Source organism: Macaca fascicularis, chromosome 15 (genome assembly GCF_037993035.2).
Source record: "Macaca fascicularis isolate 582-1 chromosome 15, T2T-MFA8v1.1".
Lineage (NCBI taxonomy): Eukaryota > Metazoa > Chordata > Mammalia > Primates > Cercopithecidae > Macaca > Macaca fascicularis.
Window position 1 is genome coordinate 41,098,279 of NC_088389.1, and position 22,820 is coordinate 41,121,098.

Below are 22,820 nucleotides of genomic sequence, written 5' to 3' on the forward strand. Positions count from 1 at the left end.
GTACAGTGAGGGTGGGGAGAAGCCAGCCTCTCACCAGCAGGCTCAGCTCTGTGCATGCATGTTAAGCATCCTGTGTTCATAAACTGAAGCCAGATCCTTCTGGATTGTTGGAAATATCTGCTCTGTGTCCATTCCAGGCTATTAGTGAGATTTCTTCACCCCACTCCATCCTTAATCAGCCGTGATTTTGCAGGAAGCTCTCTGCCACATGTTTTTCTCCTAGACACTAATACTATATAATCGTGTGTGTGGTGCACTCAGAGGTGGAAGAGGCTAGAAAGAAAGGGAATGGGGCCAGTGGAAAAGGTTGCCCTGGCTGAGAACCTGGAGTGGGGGCCCTCATGGGGCCTGGCTGGCAGCCTCTCAGCAACCTGACCACCCCGTATGGGCTGCCGACACGAGCTGAGCCAACACCAATTAGCCCCCATGTAGCCTTGATTAAGGACTCTAATCTCTATCAGACCTGATCATCAGCCTGTGTCACCAGAACCTTTCAGCCTCTGATTATTTTTTCTTTGTGCTCTCAGAGGCATGCTGATGAATGACAATGAGGGGCCAGCAGCTACAATGCAGAGTCCACATTTGTGTTAGTGCTTTGGAAAGAGCAAGGTTTGAAGGTCTCACACCAGCAGTATAAGGAAGAAAGGGACATCAGAGACACCCATGTGAGGTTGCTCAGATGTCAAGACCAGCCTCCTCACTATACAGATAGAGAAACTGAGCCCCAGGGAGGGAGGGAACTGCCTCAGGTCACACAACACATTTGGCTGAGTAGACTTATAAAGAATCTGCCTCATTTCATAAAGCTTCTAATTATATCCTCTTGTTATTTCACTCGAATCATGTTCTTTGCCTACCAAGCCTCCATTTCCCCAAGCCCCCAAACTTATCCTGCTTCCTGAATCACAAGAGAGATGCTGATTTCAAGAAACAAGACCAGAATATATTAGAAGAAGAATCAAGGGCTAGAATTTGAACAAGATTTGGAAAAGTGGGATATCCAAATACTACCTACTCATTTTACAGATGGGAAGGCTGAGGTCCAGAAAGGTAGAATGATTTGCAGAGGATTCAGGGCTGTAAAATGTATCCCCCGATGACATTACTTAAACTCAACACTGCCCAAATTATCTCATTCTTTTACTAAATAATTGTTTGCCACTTAATTTTCCCTTTTCTCCTCTCCCTCTTACTTTCGTCTGTCCTTCATTGACTTTGTCTTTCTCTAGGGCTCAGTCTTTGCTTGAGTGGGATCTCTGAGTGGTACCCAGGGGTAGAACCAAGGCAGACCTGCTGAAAGAAGCTTCAAAGGGTCTGAAGGTTGGTCTCAAGAGACCCTGCTCTTACCAATAGACTCAGAAAAAATTGGAGCATAAAAGCCACAGGGAGGTAGAGTTATTGATAAGGTTGGAAAAATTGGCTGGGGCCAATGATGAAAGACTTTGAATGCTAGACTGGTATATATGACCTCTACCCTGAAGGCAACTGAAAACCACTGAGAGTTTTTGGGGAAGGCCACGGGTACAGATAACTGTTCTTTGAAAAGATAACTGGCCAACAGTCAGATTGGATGTAGGGACACGGAAAATAGGTTCATAGCACATGGACAATGCTGAGGGCCTGAACTAGGCCAGTGACAGAGAAGAGAGATGGGAATAAATGGGTCTGGATAAAACCAAAGAGGTAGAGTCAGTGGGATTCAGATATCGTTCAGATGCTGAGGGTACAAAATAGGGCCCAGTTAGAAGTTTTTCTGAAGTTTTCAATCAGGAAATAAAGTGGTACCATTACTCATAGAGATGTGGACATCTAGGTTTAAAGTACATCAGAAACTTTTGCCAAAATAATGCTGCATATCAATCACATTTTATTGTCAACAACTATAAGTAAGCATCTTTTTCTCCTTTGTCACACATCTGGGTGGACTGATCTAGCCAGCACTCAGCTGCCCTTGGCTCTAAGCTGAGGATGAATCCAGATCTGTTCCACACATCTCTCTTCCTTCACGGACCAGCCACAGCCTGGAGGTGTTCTTTCTCATGGCAAGAGGCAGGAGTGCAAAACACAAAGCCTATCCACATAAATACATTTGAAACCTTGATTATTTAAGTCCTGGATGTCATCATCCCATTGACCAAAGCAAGTCATATGCCAAGCCTGAAGACAAAGGGCAGGAAAGAAAATGTACTCTTCCCACAATTAACCATGGCAAAGAAGCAAATGCATAATTAAGTACTGCAGAGAAATGACCCTCAGTCTCTCACACGTGATCACTGTCAAAGGCAGCTGTCCTTGTTATTGTCCTTGTGGTTATATTTATTGTTGTGATGTTTATGGTGGTATAAGCGAGCATGAGCTTTGGAGACCTGGCCCTATGACCTAGGGCAGGTGACTAGTCGAGTCTCAGCTTCAGTTTCCTCATTTTACAAGGAGGGCATCAGTACCTTCCTCCTTGTACTAGTCATGGCTGTGACATGCAATGACACATGTCAAACGTCACACACCATTTTTAGCACAAAGCAGACCCTCATAATGTTATGCCCAACCCATGCTTTGCCCACTACGTGCCTGGCCTTGAGTTGAGTTACAGAGATACAGAGGTGAAGAGGCCCAAGGTGGCCCACTTGGAGTCAGAATGGGGAAGGGTGCCATGTTTATTGCTCTGAGGGCCCAGAGAGATGCCTTTTCAAACCACAGTGACAAGAAGAGTAAATAAGAAAGTGAACAGCAGGCAGCTGTCCCTGGCCGGTGGTGATAAGTGATGACTGAGTTAGAAGCAAGTGAAAATGGAATCATAACAGAATGACAGGGTTTGGGGAGGGGAGTCAGACAGCCAGGATGGCTTATGAAGGAGGCTTTGCACTCTCATGGGCAAGCCATGAGCTCCTCTGTGCTGCTGGGATGGAGGAGGCAGCGGCCTCTAGCTTATGCCTTGTCCGTACCCATACTTCCTTCAGCAGGGCCTGCCATGGACACAGGTAACATGTCTTCGTAGCTCTGGAAACCCAGGAACACCTTTGGGGATTATCTCATTCAAACTGCCCTCAACTTCTGCAACATAGTTAGATCTCATTTCACAAAATATTTAAAAATTAGCTGGGAATGATGGCACGTGCCTATAGTCCTATCTACTTGAGAGGCTGAGGCAGGAGGATCTCCTGAGCCCAAAAGCTCAAGGCTGCAGTGAGCCATGATTGCACCACTGAACTCCAATTTGGGCAAGAGAGCAACACCCTGTCTCTAAAACAATAATAATAATAATTAAAAAAAAAACACCCCAAATTACAGATAAAGAAACTGTGGTCTTTTGGGTTTTGCGAAGGGCACACCTTGGATTTTTGACCATCCTTCATTCTAAGCACCTTTCCTTTCCACTAAAACAGCATAGTGGATGGGCCCCTCCTACCCGAGAACAATAATTGTATGGACTCAAACAGCCGTTGTGTTCTCAGCAAGAAGAAATGTGCCAAAGACCGTGCTGAGGATTTTTCAAATACAGCACTTGATCCTTTCCACAGGTATATGATACCAGCTCCAGTACAGATCAAGGAGACAGGTTCAGGGAGAGAAGATGCAATGTATCAGGTTCTTACAAACTTGAAGTGGCAGGCAGATCCAGGATTTGAATGCAGTACATGATGATTTCATGGCCCACCCACACTCTGAACCATTTCACCAGCCTACTGGCCTTATGTGATTAACAAGAAGGCACTGTCCTGTTTGGAAGAGCCTCACAGGAGATGAACACAGATGGTTCATGATCAAGGCGTTCTGTTGTTTTTACCCAAGAGTTTCTGGACTGAGAATGCATACAACATAGAAAGAGACCTCAACCAATGGCAGCCAGGAGACATGAAGAGTAAATCTTTTAAAATCAACGCAACTCATCTACTGCTGATAACACAGTTCTGGTAACTAGCCAGATAGAAAACCATCTAACTGAATTCCCTTATGAGAACCAATATAACGAAGAGAGTGAATTCTTTTTTTAGGTCTCCATTATTAACAACACATAAATGTATGTCTTTAATGCACTTACGGGCATTTCAAATTCATTTTACTGTTTAAATAATACCCGTTTGTAAATGCTCTCATTTTTAGAAAACTTGGTAATATCAAAAAAACCTTTTGTACAACATAATTGCTACAAAAGGCTTCAGAATGCATTGAACTATTGATACCACCAATGCAGCAAAAGGACACTGAAGTGGCGGCCAAGAGCCCTAGGTTTTCATCCCAGCTGGCCCAGAGGCTAGGCCAGTAATTTGGACAAACTCCTTTACTCTCTTAGCTTGAGTTTCTTCTTCTGAATAATGAAACTGGGAAAGTTTGAACTAGCTGGTCTTGAAGGGTCTTTTCTACTCTGATGTGAAATAAAATTCTATTTTGGACCTTTCATCAGCACTTGTGTTTGCACTCTTTGTTTCCTTGGCAAATACCTATCTTGGATGTAGAAAGTTTCTTCCAGTCCTCAGCAGAGTCATCATTATTCTAAATGAACTCAGCCTAAATTCGTGATAATCATGATATATGTATGAATTCGCTAATTCATTCATTCATTCATTCATTCATTCATTCATTCATTCATTCAGTAAATGACTTGCCAACCCTTTATCATGCACTACACTAATTATTAGAATACAGGATGATTAAGAAAATGTTTTTGCCATCAAGAAATTCCCAGCTTAGTGGGGGAACAGGCAAGTAAAAATTATTGCCCTGTTCCATTGGCATAGGCATTACTATTGTGAAATATATCCCTTTATCTATTTAGCATTTATTTACTGAATCCCTACTCTGCACCAGGCAATGCAGGAGGTGCTGAGATGCAGTAGTGAGCAAGGAAGGTACTAAAGTTATAGGGATAGGGAGTGTGGGAGTTCACAGTCAGCCCGGTTACATGTATCCCTGGAGAACTGTTCTTTGATGGCCTTGCTGCTCTGGGTGTGCAGAAGCAGAGTTGAAGAAAGGACTCACCCAGGGAAGAGGTTAATTACCTTCAGCTCTGGCTGTCAGAGGCTTTGCATCTGACAAGAAGGAAATGCCTGGTTGCAAATAGTGGAGATTTAGCTGAGCCAGCAAAATAGGAAACAGGAGTCAATACAGCCAATACCTATTGCATTGACGGAGATCTTGCTAGAGACCCAGGCTGCTGCTAAGAATTATTGCAGCTGAAACTAAAACAAACAGTATCCAGAAAGCAGAGGTTAGGGATTTGGAAAGGCAATGCAAACAGCTGACTCTTGGTGCTCAGAACTGATGTGTGATCTACTCCAACCTTCCGTTTTACAGAAGGAGAAACTGAGGCCCCAAAAGGAGGTAATTTGTGTCTCTACATGTCTAATATGTAAGGAGTTAGGGGTGATAGTTTTGTCTAAATGTAAATATATATCAGAACCCAGTGGCCAGCTTGGAATTAAAGGGAAGGAAACACTTTTTTTTAAATTCAACTTTTATTTATATAGGGGGTACATTTACGGGTTTGTTACATTCATATGTTGCACCCATGTAGTGTGCATAGTACCCAGAAACTCACTTCTTCACCATCGACTAGTTGTCACCTGAGCCACTAGCTTTATTCTTTACTATTTCAATTTGTTCTTATGTCAGCTCTAGGAAATGGACATTGCTATCATCCCTATTCTGTAAATGAGAAAGCTGAAACCAAAAAGGTGACTAAGGCCACACAACTAGGGAGAGAGCAAGAGGATGGGACCGTGTCCACCAGCTGCTAGCACTCAGGGGCTTTTCCGTCTGCCTACTTTCTGTTCTCCAGGCAGCCTCATGGGGGTCTCCAGGGTGAATGCCTCTTAATTGCAAAATATGTATTTGTTGTATAATGAGCATCAGTAACTAATGATCCATTGTGAGTCAGGGAAAACTTGCCTAGTAAGCACACAAGGAGGAAAGAAAAACATAGCAGCACCCTTTTTCTGAATAAATTTCTCAATCTCACCAGTATTTCCAAAACCGAGAGAAAGAGGAAAGAAGTGAACTGTGCTATCTCCTGCAGGTCACTGCAGGAGAGACAGGGACCTCAGCCTTTGCCCTTTCCATAAAGAAGAGGGATCCTCCTTGCTGGCCCCTCCTCGCCCACCCCAGCCTGACTTCCTACTCCTTTGCCAGAGGTAACCATTTTACCTCTGCCATTATGAATCATGAGGCCTGTGGCTTGTGGCAGATCATAAATCAGTCCAGGGAGTCTCGAGGACAAATCCCAGGACTTTTAATCTTTAATATTAGACGTGTTTAAAGTGGTGAATATTTCATGAAGGGACTGTTGCATTTTAACACATCATTAGTGACTCCTGCCCCTCCCCCCTTTGGTAAATTATTTTCGTCCACATTCAAGGCTCTTAGCCTTTTCCTTCCATTCCCCTTGCCTCTGGCAACAATCAGTTCATTAGGCAGCAATACTTACAGCACTTCCACTTGGTGGAAGACCCTAGGCGTGACGTTGCAGGGGAGGAGTACAGAAACCATTTTTACCTGTGAGCAAACCCTCCTTATTTTCCAGGTAAGCAGATAAGAGGAAAAAGACCTGTCTTCTGACTCTCCTTGTGTCTTTCAACAACCTCATTCTGCATATTTTGAACACTATCTCTGACCCATTCTTCACTCCATACTCTTACTACCATTTTTTGTTCAGGCAGCATTCATGAAGTGCAAGCTATTTGTCAATAGGTGCTGGGAATACAAAGATTAAGCAGCAGTGTCATCTATAAAACAAGTTACAGTGTTTTTAAACACTCAGAATGCTTCATAGAAGGTCAAATATATAACATTTACAGTTCTTCAGAGAGAACAGCAATTTTACTTGATGAATACATACATTTCAAAATCCAGAGTTAAGGGTGATAGTTGTAGAACCCGTGTTACCCTAGTATTCTATTTACTACAATGTTGTGTTTTAGTTGTATAAAGTTGAGAAAATCCTGATTCACAAAATATGTAGTTGCAAATAGCATGAGCTTGTTGGCACCTTGACTCATCCTCAGTGTCCTTTTAGATGAAACAAAGATGACAGGAGATTATTTTTTTTTCCCCTGAAGCCTGGATAAAATAAGTTTATCTGGCAACTGATACTTTCTTCAGTATCCTAAATTCTGGCATGTGATATCTGAGTGTTTATTCTTGTTTTTGTATTTTTAAAAATTTAAAAATAAAACCTTTAAGAAAAAGTAAAACATAAAATTTGCATAGTCCCAAAATCTCTGTGAAGTAATACATTTCCATGGACATGATTTGAAAACTTTTGGGTCCTATCTATCAGGATCACTGTAGGATCCAAGGGTGACAGGTTTATCTGTGTGTGTGTGTGTGTGTGTGTGTGTGTGTGTCTGTGAGAGAGAGACATACAGAGAGAGAGAGAAAATGTGATTACAAGAAGATGAGAAAGAAGACAAGGCAACCTCATTAGCCTGGAAGTTTACCAGAGCCATGACAGATAGTTGATTATTCATTCAACTCATATTGTTAAGCACCAACCCTATTCTAGGCAGTAGGCAAAGCCAGGGCGGTTCCTATCAGCATTTCCCAAGAGGTTTTCCATAGAATTATAATCCTGTGAGTCATTCCACCAACAAGGCTTCCAAAGGAAAATAAGTTGGTGAAAATCGTGTATGTATCACCCTGATGGAGAATCACACTACACTGGCTTTAAGGAATGGGGTAGTATTACTCAAACACAGTTTTAAATAGAATCTATTTTTGGTAAACCATCTTTAAGCATCCCACAAATACACCTTAGAGAAAAAAGCAGTAACTCATTAAATCAAAAAATATTTCTAGGCTAGGCACGGTGGCTCACACCTATAATCCCAGCACTTTGGGAGGCTGAGGTGGGCAGATCACTTGAGTTCAGGAGTTCGAGACTAGCCTGGCTAACATGATGAAACCTCATCTCTACCTAAAATACAAAAATTAGCTGGGCATGGTGATTCATGCCTGTAATCCCAGTTACTTGGGAAGCTGAGACAGGAGAATCACTTGAACCTGGGAGGAGGAGGTTTCAGTGAGCTAAGATCATGCCACTGCACTCCAGTCTGGGCGATGGAGTGAGACTCTCAGTCTCAAAAAAAGAGAAAAAGAAATTCTATACCTTAAGTATACAGTAGAGAATAAATGACAACAGCTGGGAGTAGGACAGAGAGATTCTGAAATCACTTCTAGGATTCTGGACTCCGAAGATATGCTAGGAAATGGGACATATGCTGGCCACTTGAAATGAACTTGGCCAATGAGAGAATGTACTTAAGGTAGTGTGTAATGCTAGCAAGCATTCATGCAACCAAGCATAAGCCATGGCCTGAAAAAAAATAATGGATGGATGGATGGATTCATGAACGAATGGATGGAAGGGAAGGAAATGAAAAAGAATGGCAAGAGAGAGGGAGAGGAGAAAAGAGGACAAGAGAAGAGATGGCAGCAGAGGGAAGGGGAGGAGGGGAAAAACAATTTTAAAATGAAAAACAACCCAAAATAAAACCAGGAGACTACAGACAGGATTTTTCTGAAGGGGGAAATCAAAGGTTTCTTGGAGATGGTGGCATTTAGTTTGGGATTTATGGAAAGTGAAGACCTCTTCATTCAGATGGAGATAACTCAGTTCTCTGATTATGCCTCTAGAGTAAATGCACTTTATCGTAATTTTAATATTTGAAAGGACGACCTCCATTTGTAGCCACCTGATCACTTCCTGTTTCCCTGTCTTAAGTTGTGAGCTCCTTCAGCGGCTGGATTACAACTTTGTCCTCTGTATCTCCACTGCTGAGCTGAGCGCCTGTCCAAGTGTGACCAGGACTTGTTGAAGGAATAAATGAGTGAATGAACAAAGGAGTAAACTCTGTTAACCACAGTGGTCAATGGACCAGATTGCCCTCTTTCCATGTGCCTTTTCTAAAACTAAGCAGCTCACTTCATATAAGTCTTAGGAAAACAGGCAAACCGGAGAAAAGCCTATTTGGGGAGACTCTACTTCACAATAATTGTTTTTCTTTTCACTTACAGGAGAGTGCAGCTGCTATGAAGGCTATGCCCCTGACCCTGTTCACAGACACCTGTGTGTGCGCAGTGACTGGGGACAGAGTGAAGGGTGAGTGACAAAGGGCTTTAGGTCCAGGACAGTGCAGGACCAAGTTTTACCTCCTCTGTTGTGTTACCAGAGGCCCCAGGCATCTCCACAAAGAAGACTCTTTCTCTGCAGCAGTAATGTTCCTGCAAAACCCAATGGGAAGTAGTGTTCCTGCAAAACCCATGGAATCACATTTTAGTATTAAACGTACATGATTGATGAATATTCTAGAGAACAAAGGCTGACATTTAAGTCACCCACGCAAACAAAGTAGTCAGTGAACACTTTCTTAAGTGGACTGACAAAGAAAAAGAATAACATTTTCAAACAGACTCCTGAATGGACATGTACACTTTATGAAAGTGCTGAATCCTTCTGTAAATTGGAGACATTCTTTTATAATATAAATAGTCTTGCCCAATAATTACTTCTGCAGAATGTGGTTGTTTGTAAAGCTGCTCTAGAGCAGTGGCCACGCGCGAATCCTACCTGCCTCTGACTAATGTCATCTCCTCTCCCCTCTCCTTCTTCCCATAGACCTTGGCCCTACACGACACTTGAGAGGGGCTATGATCTGGTGACAGGGGAGCAAGCCCCTGAAAAGATTCTCAGGTGAGTTGGCTTTCTTGTTTGGGCATAATTCTGGGAAATGGAGAAAGGACTGATAGGAAGATGTGGTCATGCATCCTTAGACTATTGAGCCTGTGCTCTTCTGAGCTGCACTGAGTACAAAACAACCCTCCCTGGCACTAATGTACCATCATGGCCCAGGTTGCTATGGGAATCTAATTCCCATTTGTCTGGCAGCTAGACTTATAGACTCAGATACTTGAACTGGAGGAGACATTACTGATTATTAAGTCCAGTGGTTTAAAAATACTCTGTAACCATAGAACCTCTTCCCACCACCTCCACAAAATCTTGTGTAAAACTTCAATACACATGTAGATAAAGACATACAGCAAATTAAGTGGCAGAACTGGAAATCAGATTTTAGTTCAAACTGATTCAAAGTCCATGCTCTTAACCTTTGTGCCAGACTGTCCCTGCTGACATAGCAGTCGCTTGTGGAACTCCTGCTGTATGTCAGGACTGCTGGAAAATCAGAGCGGCAATGGTCCCTATCCTCACGGAGTCCACTAGTAAATCAGGAAAAGGAACTTAGTAACACAAAGCAATTCATGAGCTAAATGTTTAACAGATTTGAGAAATGATCATCCAGTTCTGGAGAAAGTTGGCCGACATCATTCCTTAAATAATGCAGGGGACATGGGTGGAGAATTAGGAAATTGCCCTAGAAGGGATGGGAACAGGGGCCCCTTTTGTCTGTTTGCTCTCTGCTTCCCAGGGAGTTCCCCAATGGAAACTCTTACATTGCAGGTCTACTTTCAGCTTGGGCCAAGGCCTCTGGCTTCCTGTCAGCAAAAGCTTTGTGGTTCCGCCGGTGGAGCTGTCCATCAACCCCCTGGCCAGCTGCAAGACCGATGTGCTCGTCACGGAAGACCCTGCAGACGTCAGGTAGGGAATCGTCTCCAGTTCTCTGCACAAGTACTTCTTAAAACCTTGGAAGTCCCCCTGTTGGAGTACCACAGGAACTCCTAAGGAGTGTTCTTGCTGTTTAGTTGACGTAAAGAACACTGTCAAATATTCCGTGCTCCTGAACTCTTAGATGTGACCTCCATCACTGTGTCTCAATGCCTTACGTTTCAACACTATTGCTTTCCTTTTAGATTTATATTAAATATAAGAGAGGCTGATGCATTATCTAGCTCATCACAGGATCATTAATGATCTTATCTTTACTTAACAGTATGTTGGAGAGTCACAAAGGCAACAGTTTAGAAAATGGGATGCTTTCTGTTGTAGTCCATGGGATGTACTTTGGGCTAATTTATGAATTTTAAATGTTCAGGCTAAAGGCCAGGCGTGGTGGCTCACACCTGTAATCTCAGCACTTTGGGAGGCCGATGCAGGTGGATCACCTGAGGTCAGGAGTTCTAGACCAGCCTGGCCAACTTGGTGAAACCTGGTCTCTACTAAAAATACAAAAATTAGCCTGATGTGATGGTGCATGCCTATAATCCCAGCTACTTGGGAGGATGAGGCTGGAAAATCGCTTGAACCCGGGAGGCGGAGGTTGCAGTGAGCTGAGATCGAGCCACTGCACTCCAGCCTGGGGAACAGAGTGAGATTCCATCTCAAAAAAAAAAAAAAAAAAAAAAAAAAAGGTCCAGGCTAAATCTTTTGTTCTTAACTTATAAAAGCCTGGAGACTACATTTCACTTTACATTATCCTGCAGCTTGTAGCTAACTTCATTATAGACTTACTCTACTGCGTACTAATTAGATGCTTACATATCATTCTGCCCCATTATGGTGCACTTCTCAAGGTCAAGGAAAATAACTTATTTAGCTTTTTAATCCCTAGCCCCTAGTACATATTGGACATCTATTAAATGTTTATTGATTTAATTAAGTCTGTGGTCTTAGATCTGATCTTAGCACTGTTCCGGAGCTTTCTAGTGGAGGGTTTATTTCTCTCAATTTGATTAGGGGAAGCATTCTAGAAATTCTGACGTTACCAAGAATAGAGTAGTTTTACTTCTAAGACTGACTTGTACACAGCTTATTGGCTCGTGAACTAGAACTATATCATGGCCCCCCTAACTACCAGTGACTGTTTTTCAACAGCTCCATAGTTGCCTTGGGTCATTCTAAATCACGATGCTATCAGTATTTCTATGGCATCTTGACAGAAAGCTCCTAGAACCCAACTCTCTTACTTTACAATGTTTTTACTCTCACCTTGTCAGCTTTCACTGGGAGGGATGAACTTATCATGCTTTTTTAGGCTATTAGCATTTCCCAAAAGAGGATGTTTTAAAAAGAATAGGTTTATAAAGAGATGGCACTTAGGGTATGAAATAGCGATTACTAGGAACTAAAATAGCTTCACATACACATTCACCTACTGATTCATTGATATTTACCATTGTTTTAATCTTTGATAGAATTAAAGTATATGAGGTTTTAGTAAAGCATGTGCTAAGGTTTCTCTGCATTACATATTTTAAAGATAAAGCAAGGACCATCTGGTTTAAAAGACTATTCTTAAAGAGACACAGTTACTTTGTTAGAAATCAGCTGAAAAGAAAGTCTTGACTAGCTTTCCTCAGAGTTCTGTCCTGGTGACATTGCATCCATGATTTCAGTGGAGATTCAGATGATACAGCTCTCAGGCTGGCTGATGGGAACGCATACTCTGGAGTTGGATAGGGCTGCTTTAGAATTCCATCTCTACCGAGTGTGAACTGTGTCATCACGGTGGCCAAGTTTAATTCTCTATGTTTTCGTTTATTTGTCTGCAAAATGGGGATAATAACAGTGCCTTCCTCACAGAAGGTAATAATAATAATCATAGTTCATATCCATTGATCATTTTCTAAGTGCCGAGTACTTCAATAGTATTATCACATTCTTACATCAGTTCCATGAGGTGGTGCTCATTTTTCAGATTCCAAAATAAATAAACAAACCTGAGGCATAGAGGTAATGCCTTCACTAGTAAGAGATGAAGCCACATTTCAATCCCTGATCTGCAATAGGGGATAAAAGATTGCAATCATCACCATTTGAGAGAATCTGCACTATGTAGATTCAGTTTTCCAAGCTGCACTAATAAACCTTGTTTGACATGACATTGCCCAGGCAAGCGTATCATGGGCGTTTAGAGAATTAACAAGTTCCAGTCAGATGATATGTTAGAAATTTAATAAATAATAGATCATAATTATAGATAGCCAATAATACTGCCCTGGAATCACAACAGAGAGATTAGAGGAAAGAGTATGCGGAAAAGCAGAGTTAAAGGAAAACGGAAGGTAAGCATTACAGTAGGATTGGAAAGGAAAGCTTGAACGTGCATTGCAAGTTGATTCTTTGATTTTTAATCTGTGATAAATTCTTGGACAATTATGAGATCTCACACTACAGTAGGCAGAACAACTTAGTAGTTAAATGTACAGACTGTGACTTACCAAGGCAGCTACATTTAAAATAACTAATGATAACAAATGTTAGGAAGGATATGGAACAACTGTGGCTTTCATATTTTTATAGTGAGAATATAAATAAGTATGACCACTATGTAAACCTGTGGAGTGGTATCTACTAAAGTTGGAGGTATATATCTCCTATATCTCCTATAGCCCATCAGCTTCACCCATAAGGGTATGTATAACAGAAATATGGAAATGTGTACCACAAGTAGGACTTACAAAAATACGAATAGAAGCACTCATTTGTACTGCTAGAAAGCTAGAAAAAAAAATACAAATACTCATCAGCGAAAAATTAGATAAATAAATTATGGAATAATAACACAATAGAATATCTTTAAGAATGAATATGAAATAACACAGTAACCATACATAGCACCTTGGATGAATCTAACAAATATAATACAGAATTTTGGAAACCAAACACAAAATAATATTAATATGTTTATATAAAAACAAAAAAACTAGTTTTACTAATTAGTAGAAAACTAATTTATGATGTTAGAAGAAAGGATAGAGATTACTTCTGGGCGATGGAGAGGGTGGTGACATGGGGAACTATGAGTGGGCTTATGTGATGCTGATAATGTTTGATTGATTGTTATGGCTGGTGGTTACATGAGTGTTTTAACTCTGTGAAAATTCACTGAGCTTCACACTTTTCTCTGTGTATTCTATATTTTGATTAAACATAAAGTTTATTGTCCAAGGGCATAGGCTATGGAACTCAAGCAAATTGCCTGAGTGCAAATCTTAGCTCCATCACTTGCTTACTGCAGGAGCTTTTCTGGAGCTGTGTTTTCTCTTTGAGAATAATGGAAATAAAAATCTCATAGCATATATGGAGTGATGAAGATTAAGTGATATATTACATGTAAAGCGGTGAGTTTGCTATGTGGTGAACTCTTTAGAAACGTTAGTTATCATGCTCCTTATTGTAACATAGTGACTTTTGTTCTCTTTATCTTTTCATTACTTTCTCATGTTTTTGCTGAAAGGCTACATACAACCTATGGTGCATCTTAAAATCAATAGTTGCTCAGTATTGAGGATTCATATTAACCACTTTGTCATGGGCTTTGGGGGAGACTTAAATGAGTCTATAAATTCCAGTTCAGTATGCTAGGTCTGTGGCTTTATGTACATGGACATGGTTATAGAATGAATGAAGAGTCATGTGTGTGGTAAACATAGAGTGCCCTAGGGGACTGGAAAGGATTGGAAAAGAAAGATGTATCTGATTGAGGGAATTAGGCAAATATTTTCAAGAGAGAGAACCTTGCCAATTAATCAAGAACTGTGGCTAAGCTTTGGCTTTGTGCAATCTAGGTGAGGGGGAAGGCTTTCAAGTGTGAGAGGTTGAAGGGCAAGAGAAAACTCTCCCCTGGACAGCTCCCATTCTCCAGTCTATCCTAGCAGGAAGCTGCTGGGAATGAGATTTTTAGCATTTGAGACACTAATGATGCCAGCTACAAAGGTGGAAGAGCGAATCTCTAGCTGAATTGCATACAGATATATTTTAATTCTGAAAAATCTTAGCTGGACCCTCCTGTGTACCAGATACTGTGCCAGGTACCATAGGAATACAGAGATGAATACAGTCTGCCTCTGCTTTCAGGAGTTTCATGACATAGCAAGGAGCATGAAACAAGAGACCAACTTGAGAGATGGAATAAAAGATGCTTGTGGAGGGAGAAGCATGACAAACAACACTTATTACTGCATACCGGGCCTTCTTCACAATTTCACCTGGAGCAGATTCTTCTTATAAGAGAAATATGAGAATAGCTATTATAGTTGGAATAATAATCACCCACAAAGCCCAGTTTTGGAGCCCCTCAGTCATTTTTCTGTGATCTCAACTCAATGAAAATGAAATGGTGAAATACTGTTAATTCCTGAACAATGTTGAAAGAATAATGGGATATCAGAGTGCAAGCTGGCATGGCTCACTTGGTGACAGTTTTCACATTGACTTAGTTCTGAATAGAATTAGGAATATCTCCTTGCTCTTTTGGCCTTTCAATTCCAAGTACTGAGAATTTACTGAACACCTACCATATTTTAAACTAAGTAATAGAGATATAAAAATAAGACAAAGATTTCAGGGCATTAAATGAGTCAAAATTGCAAACAAAAAATGTCATACTTTGTGACAGTTGAAGAAGATAGAGGGAAAGTTCAAGGCAGAGAAAAGACACAAAATCAGAGGTGGCCAAACCCACCTGGAGGTTGAAAGAAAGGACTCACAGCTTCTATGCCAAATTTTGAAGTATTAGCAGGAAGTCACTAGCTCACTGGTTTTCAAAGTGTATTCCCTGGACCAGTAGCATTAGTATGACCTAGAAATGTATTAGAAATGTAAATTCTCATATCTAGTGTAGTCTGATAATGATCCCCAAAGGTATCATCAGATCCTAACTCCTAGAACTTATAAATATTATGTTGTTTGGAAAAAGGGTCTTTGCAGATGTTACACCGCATCTTATCATAGGTTGATTATTCTGAATTATCTGGACAGGTCTGAAACACCATAATGAGTGCCCTTAGAAGAAAGAAGCACAGTGAGATGTGACATGCACAGTGGAGAGGCAGTTTGAAGATGGAGTTAGAGACCGAGTGAGGCAACCATAAGCCACAGAATGCCAGCTTCCGCCAGAAGCTGAAAGAGGCAAAGAAAAGATTGTTCCCCAGATGCTCCAGAGGGAGGACCACCTTGCTGACACCTTGATTTTTGCCCAGGCATACTGATTTCAGATTTCTGGTTGTTTGAAGCCACCCCAGTTTGTGGTGATTTGTTGCAGCAGCCACAGAATCTATGTAATAATACACCTGCTAAATTAGGTATTTTGGAGGTGGGCCCAGAATTCTGGTTGAAGAAATCCTCAGGTGATTCTAACGCTCACTAAAGTTTGAGTACAAATGCACTTGATATCAAAACAAGGAATGAATCACCTGGCTTAAGTAGAAAACAAAAGATATGAGGGCTTGAAAAGTCCAGAGTGCCAATGGCTTTTGGCATAGTAAGGTTTTTATGTTCCCAAATGTTGGGACTCACTATTCCTGTTTCTTTTCGTCCTTCATCTCTGTGTTTCTCTGGTACATTCTGTTTTTCTGTTTTTCTTTTTCAGGCACACTGTCACTGACCTCTCCAGGCTTACAACCACAATTAAGCATTGCCAAAGTAATGAGATGCCCCCTTTCCCAGTGGTTTATGCAGAAGTCCTGGTACTGAGGAACAGCAATAATCGCACATCCTTGCTTAGGTGGCACTGTTCCAAGTGCTTTACTGGAATAAGTTCATTTAATCTTCACTCATTATTAGCTCCATTTAATGCATGGGGAAACTGAGGCACAGAGAGCATTATGTACCTTGCCCAAGGTCACACAGCCAGTAAGTAATAGAACCAGGTTTTGAATCATGAGAGTCTGATTCTTGAGTCCATGTTCCTCATCTCTAAGCTATGATGCCTCTCTTTGGCCTATTTTGGGATCTTTGCCAATATCCCACATCAATCTCTCAAGAGACAAAGCGCTCCAAGTAGCCAGACCTGGGTCACCAACTTTCCCTTGAAACCACGGTTGAATGAGGGGCACCTTAACCACCTGGTAGGATAGTTCCCCAGTGAAAAAGCAGGACAGGTAGAAAATAGATGTTAAATAAGAAAAACTCAGAGATGTTTTATACATGGGCAAGGCCCAGGGCCTTGAACTGGCAAAGTGTGGCATGCCTAAGAAGGAACTTTTTTTTTTTTTTTTGGAGACACAGTCTTACTCTGTCACCCAGGCTGGAGTGCAGTGGTGCCATCTCAGCTCACTGCAACCTCCACTTCCCAAGCTCGAGCTATTCTCCTGCCTCACCCTCCACAGTAGCTGAGATTACAGGCATGCACCACCACGCCTGGCTCATTGTTGTACTTTTAGTAGAGATGGGGTTTCACCATCTTCGCCAGGCTGGTTTCAAACTCCTGACCTCAAGTGATCTTCCCACCTCGGCCTTCCAAAGTGCTGGGATTCCAGGCGTGAGCCACCATGCCTGGCCAGGAGGAACTTCCATTTCAGTTTGGCTGCAGTGTAGTGCCAATGGATGCGTGGCAGTTGATGATGGGAGAGAAGGACAGCAGACAGAACATGCATGCTCTTTTCTCTCCTCTTCTCTCTCTTTTTTCAGCTGTTAACCACCTGGACTAGCAGAGTCAGCAATGACTCTAGGGGTACTTGAGGGTAGTGTATTCACTCACTGCTCTAGGGTCCCCAGCAGATGTTCCTGTGTGACTGCTCCAGATACTGGAATCTGGCTTGGGACTAGGCAGCACCCCTAGTCAGATATAGTGCATGCTGGAAACATGGGCCATGTATCTCCAGGTGCAATCCTCAACAAATGCACACCAGGTACTTCTCTGTGTAATGAACATTGTGCTAGGCTCTAGAAGTAGAAAAACCAGAAAGAGGAGTAGTAGGAAAGAGTGTAGAATTAACTTGAGCCAAGTTTGTTCACCTCTTTGAGCCTCAATGTCAGAATCAGGAAGATGGAGATTAGTGTGTTTTTCTCCTACGGTGGTTATTAGGATGACATAATGTGTATAGTATTACTAGTACAGTATATTACATGTAACTGATGTTCAATGAATGAGAAGTTTTAGAAGTAGTAGGAATTGTAGAATTATGGTACAGTTAAGGAAGCAACCACATGATGCAGTGTGGTCAGTGATTAAAAGATGTAGTTCATGGTACAGAGCAGTATAAAGAAGGGATGTGTGCCTCCTTTCTCTGGATTACATTGTGCATTGATGGCAAGGGCATTGATGGCAGAAGGGAGGGTCGGGGCACAGGACACGTGGAGTAGGCAGGAGTCAGGGCTAGTCACTCGATGCATTGCATGGGGGCACTTGGCTTGCGAAGGATCCAGGCAGCAGAGTCTAGGGGGAAGGTCCTTGATACCGGTCTTACATCATTTGATATTCAAGATATCTCTCTCCTGTTGGAAGGGAGCGAAATTGACTTCTTGCCTTTGCAGCTCTGCCAGCTTTCATTAATGAGTGTGTGTGTGTATATGTGTGCATGTGTGTGCATGCATTGTAGGCAACCTAGAAGTGTGCTTTCCTTTTCAGTAGGCATGTTGATAGAGGGGTGGCTTCTTCAGGTAGAATCTCAAGTCCATCATGCTTCCTCTAAACTTTTCCTTTTCTCACGGATTACTCACACAAATGTTCCTTTCCCAAAGGGCAACAGAACTTTAATAGGGAACCCACTTACCTGCTTGAAACACAGAAGAGGTATTGGGCAAAGTGAATAGCATGGACACTGGAGCCAAACTGCTTAGGCTCAAATCCCAGCTCCACCACTGACTAGCTGACCTTGGGGTAAGGTAAATTCTGAACCTCAGTTTCCTATCTCAAAGATAACACACCCTCTATCTTTGAATGTTTTTTTGAGAATGGAATGAGATAACACATTTAACCTTTTAGCCCCATAGTCATTAATAATAATGACTAACATTTATTGATCACTTGCTTGATGTCAATGTCTAAGTGCTCTACATGTTTTCATTCTGACTCCTCACGACAACTCAATGATGTAGTTATTGTTACTTACAGATGAAGAAACTGAGGCACAAAGATGTTAAGTCATTCGGCCGGGCGCGGTGGCTCACGCCTGTAATCCCAGCACTTTGGGAGGCCGAGGCAGGTGGATCACAAGGTCAGGAGTTCAAGACCAGCCTGGCCAAGATGGTGAAACCCCGTCTCTACTAAAAATACAAAAAAATTAGCTGGGCGTGGTAGCAAAATACAAAAAAATTAGCCGGGCGTGGTGGCGTGCACCTGTAATCCCAGCTACTCTGGAGGCTGAGGCAGAGAATTGCTTAAACCTGGAGGGGTGGAGGTTGCAGTGAGCCAAGATCGCGCCACTGCACTCCAGCCTGGGCAACAGAGCGAGGCTCCATCTCAAAAAAAAAAAAAAAAAAAAAAAAAAAGATGTTAAGTCATTCATGCAAGGTCACATGGGTAGTATGTGGCAGAATCAGGACTTCAACTCAGGATGTTTTGTGAGTGCTCAGTAAATGCTGGCTGTTGCGGAAGAAAGGGCATTCTCTGTAAGATGGAGGAATAGGTTCATTGGACTTTATATCTTACTCTTTGTTGAGCATTTGGTCTATTAAGTGTGTGTGTTTTTTATGCAAGCAGGAGGTGAAATATTAAATGGGGAAGGGGAAAGACTGTGGGTAACTCACAGCTAGGTTCATGGAATATGGGCATTAGCATTTTCCTGGTACCTCCACATCGCTCCTTTTTTTTTTTTTTTTTTTTTTTTAGAGAAAATGAAGACCCTCTGAGAAACATTACTATAAAGGCCCCCACGCTTCCTCGCAGGTGGATCTACCCTATGCCCTCCACTCTTTCCAGCCCCACTGCCTGTCATTCAGCCAGTGAGCCTAGAGACATACATATTTTTCCCCATTTTAGTTTAGCAATCATAATAAAAGTGAAGTCTATTAGGATGAATTTCTGCCCAGGCTCGGTAAATCTCTTCAAACATTGTTCAGCACCAAATTTCTGTAAGTCTTCGCCACTGGGGAGACTGTAGCACGCACCAACTGTCAGCTCAGATAGAGGGCTCAAGACAGCCTCTGCTAAGTGAAACTCAAATGGAGACTTTGGAATATAAATATTGAAGTGACCCAGGCTGGATAAAGGGGAACCAGTTAGCTAAGCTTCTATCTTACATGCAGGAGACGCTAAATTATTAAAACTGTAATAAATGTAATAATAAATATTTGATGTTGAATTATAGAAAGCTTTGCAGATACAGTGAAACTGAGAAACGAGTTGTTATATCTGCATTAGAAGTTAAACACTTTTAAAAGGGGACTTCTGATGTTGAGACGAGTCTGCAGATCTTTAGATTAAAGAGAGAGACACCTGAAAGTATGATTTTTGGCACGTATACTGGGCTGGGGGTCAGGATACCTGGGTTTGAAGCCTGACCCCAAGCTGGAGACAGCGATCAGTAGCATTTTTGGTCAGAGGCCTCCCGCTCAGCTTCCTGTAAGTGATCCTTACAGCCATCTTCTGATATTGAAGCTATTTTTATCTCCCATTTCACAGATGAGGAAGCTGACATTATAAGGCTTTAGGCAGCACAGATGGTAAAGGGATGGATTGGAATTTGAACATAGACTTCTGACCTGAAGACCACATCCATCCACCCATTCATCATTCCACGGCACCTCCCTCACTTCCTGCATGGAAGCCCTTTCTGCTCTGTATTCATCAGGATCGTTTCGGATTCAGGGGACAGAGACCCAATTCAAGTTAGCTTAATGACAACTGTATTGGAATAACATCATGGGAAGGACAAGAGATCAGCTCAGCCACAGGAATGAGGAAGATTGAGGGAGTTAGATGATATTAGGATTCTGTTTTTCCTCTCTGCATCATTCCATGAGGGCTTCATTCTCTTCTATTGTATAACCACTTTCTTTCCGTACTCCCCATCTTGTCATGATAGGGGTTGTGATACTCATGACTCCCCAAGCTCTTTGTGACTCTTAACACCAGGGAGAAATAGTTCTCTTCCCTGAGTCTCCTTTTGAAAAATCCTAGAGAAGTCTGTCACATGTTAGAAGTCCAACCCTGGCTTAGTCATCTATCATTAGGGGACAGGGTCACAATGTACAGATACAGTCATGGAAATAATTGAGAGGACCGTGAACTGCAAATCTATTCCAACCCATGTCTTCAAAATTCTCCCTGGATTTTGAAGTTTATTCCTCTAACAGGTTGCACTAAATCAAAGATGGCAGCCATTAACCAGCCTACATGCCAACTCAGATACATGGTTAGGAGCTGCCTAAGATATGCTGGGAAGGTTTCTGAGACTACAAACAGACTCAGCTGGGAAAAGTGTCATGATGAACTCATTTGCCCACCTTCAGTGTTGGACGAGGAGTTGTAACAGAAAGGTCATGTGTTTGCCATCTCTGAATTTGATGGTATTTAGAAGTCCTCCCTATTTCCTATGTCATGACCTCACTGTGTTCCCCTACAAAATGAAGAGGTAACTTTTGTTGCTGAGACATGAGAGAAAGGACAGTCATGTGAATGGAGATGCCGAGGATGAATTTGAAATGGAACTGTCTTATCCACAAGTTTCCATCCATCTATGCTATCTCAGAGGATATATTTGGATAATCTTATCTTGGTGCCAATACATTTCCTGAAATAAATTTCTGGCTTGCAGCAAAGTAAAGGCGTCCATGTAGGTGCTTCCTAGATACTGTCTGGCACTATCATTGTCACTTATATTAAAAGGGAGCACTCTAAGCTATAAACAAACTACCCGCATCATAGGGCCCTTGAATTGTGTCCTATAGTTTCAAAGGCTTGTTTAAACAATTATAAACTCACAGACTGGAAGGGACCTTCTGATGCATATTTTCTATCCTCTGCCATTGCATGGACAGTCCTGAGTGATGGAATCTACCTTCTGCTGATAGACATCTCATTGCCTCCTGCTTCGTTGCCTGCCATGGTCTCACAGCGTTTCCTGGAAAGCCTCACTCTGTCTCACCTAAACAGGTCATATTTTCAATTATGCAGACAGCAGCTCAGGGACAGTGATCAAGATAAGCTAAAATGAGAAACCATTCTGCCTTTTAAGGCCCACTCATTGCAGCTGAGTAGAACTATGTTTCCCTTAGCGTATCTCATTCTGCCCAATAGGCATCAACCACCCAGTAGACAACATACACACTCACACACACACACATACGCACACATGCACACACCAGGGCAGTCTAGTCAGAAAGATGAGTTGGATATGTCAATGAATAATTAATTTATCTGTACCTTAGGTTTAACTCCTTTCCTTCTCACCAAACAAGGAGACTTAATATCAAAGAGGATCCCAGCAAGAAACAGGTGGCATGCTCAGACTTGGGGAGATTTGAAAGGGGACTATGCACAAAATTGAGGGAAAGTTCCAGAAAAGCAACAAGAGATCTGCAGTGCCCTGTGGCGAGTGTCTGGGTCAAGGTGAGGGTGAAGTTACAAAAATATGGAAAGGGAATTCCATGGAACTGTGGCCTTTAGTCAAGGGATACACACAGCTCATGGTGACTCTGCAGCAAAAGAGCCAGGAAAACAAATGTCCCAACTGTACCCAACCACTTCTTACCAAACCTCCTGCTGATGCTGCCATTTGCTGAACCCAGAGAGAAGCCAACTATAAGAGCCCATCAAGTCCATCCATCAAAGTCAGCCTCCTGAGCACAAGGCAGGAGAAGGATAAGCTGAGAGTGAGTTTGGAGGAGCAGATGGAGGAAAGTCCCAAGTTCTTTCATCCTACCTTCAAAATATACTCAAAAATGGTCATTCCTCTCCATCGTCATGGATACTTTCTGACTCAGGACCTCATACATAGTTTCACTGCTTTCAGTCCCCACCACACTCTGTGCACATCCCCAGGCCAACCGCTGTACCAAGTGGGCCATGGCTATTTCCTACTTAAAACCATTTAGAACCCCACCTTCAACTGCCTCAAAATAAAAATCCATACTGTTTCAGCCGGCATTCAATAGCACTTCACAATCTGGCCATCATACCCTCTGGTCTCATCTACCACCGTGTCCCCAGTTGCTATTTCCTCAAAATGCTGTCCACTTTCCATTTTCCTTGCCTTTTCCAGTA

At 42.1% G+C, this 22,820-nt stretch overlaps 1 protein-coding gene across 10 annotated transcripts in view; it reads left to right on the forward strand.

Annotated features, from left to right (window-relative positions):
* Window positions 1–22,820, forward strand: part of ASTN2 (astrotactin 2) — a 986,627-nt gene that overhangs the window by 436,148 nt on the left and 527,659 nt on the right. For 5 of the 10 annotated variants that reach the window (XM_045372567.2, XM_015436666.3, XM_045372569.2 and 2 more), the window contains 3 exons: window positions 9,010–9,094; window positions 9,611–9,685; window positions 10,454–10,591. In XM_045372567.2, coding sequence (XP_045228502.2) covers window positions 9,010–9,094; window positions 9,611–9,685; window positions 10,454–10,591 — 298 coding nt within the window. The remainder of the gene's footprint in view (window positions 1–9,009; window positions 9,095–9,610; window positions 9,686–10,453; window positions 10,592–22,820) is intronic. The other 5 variants (XM_015436667.3, XM_074016698.1, XM_074016700.1 and 2 more) reach the window with 1 other exon arrangement.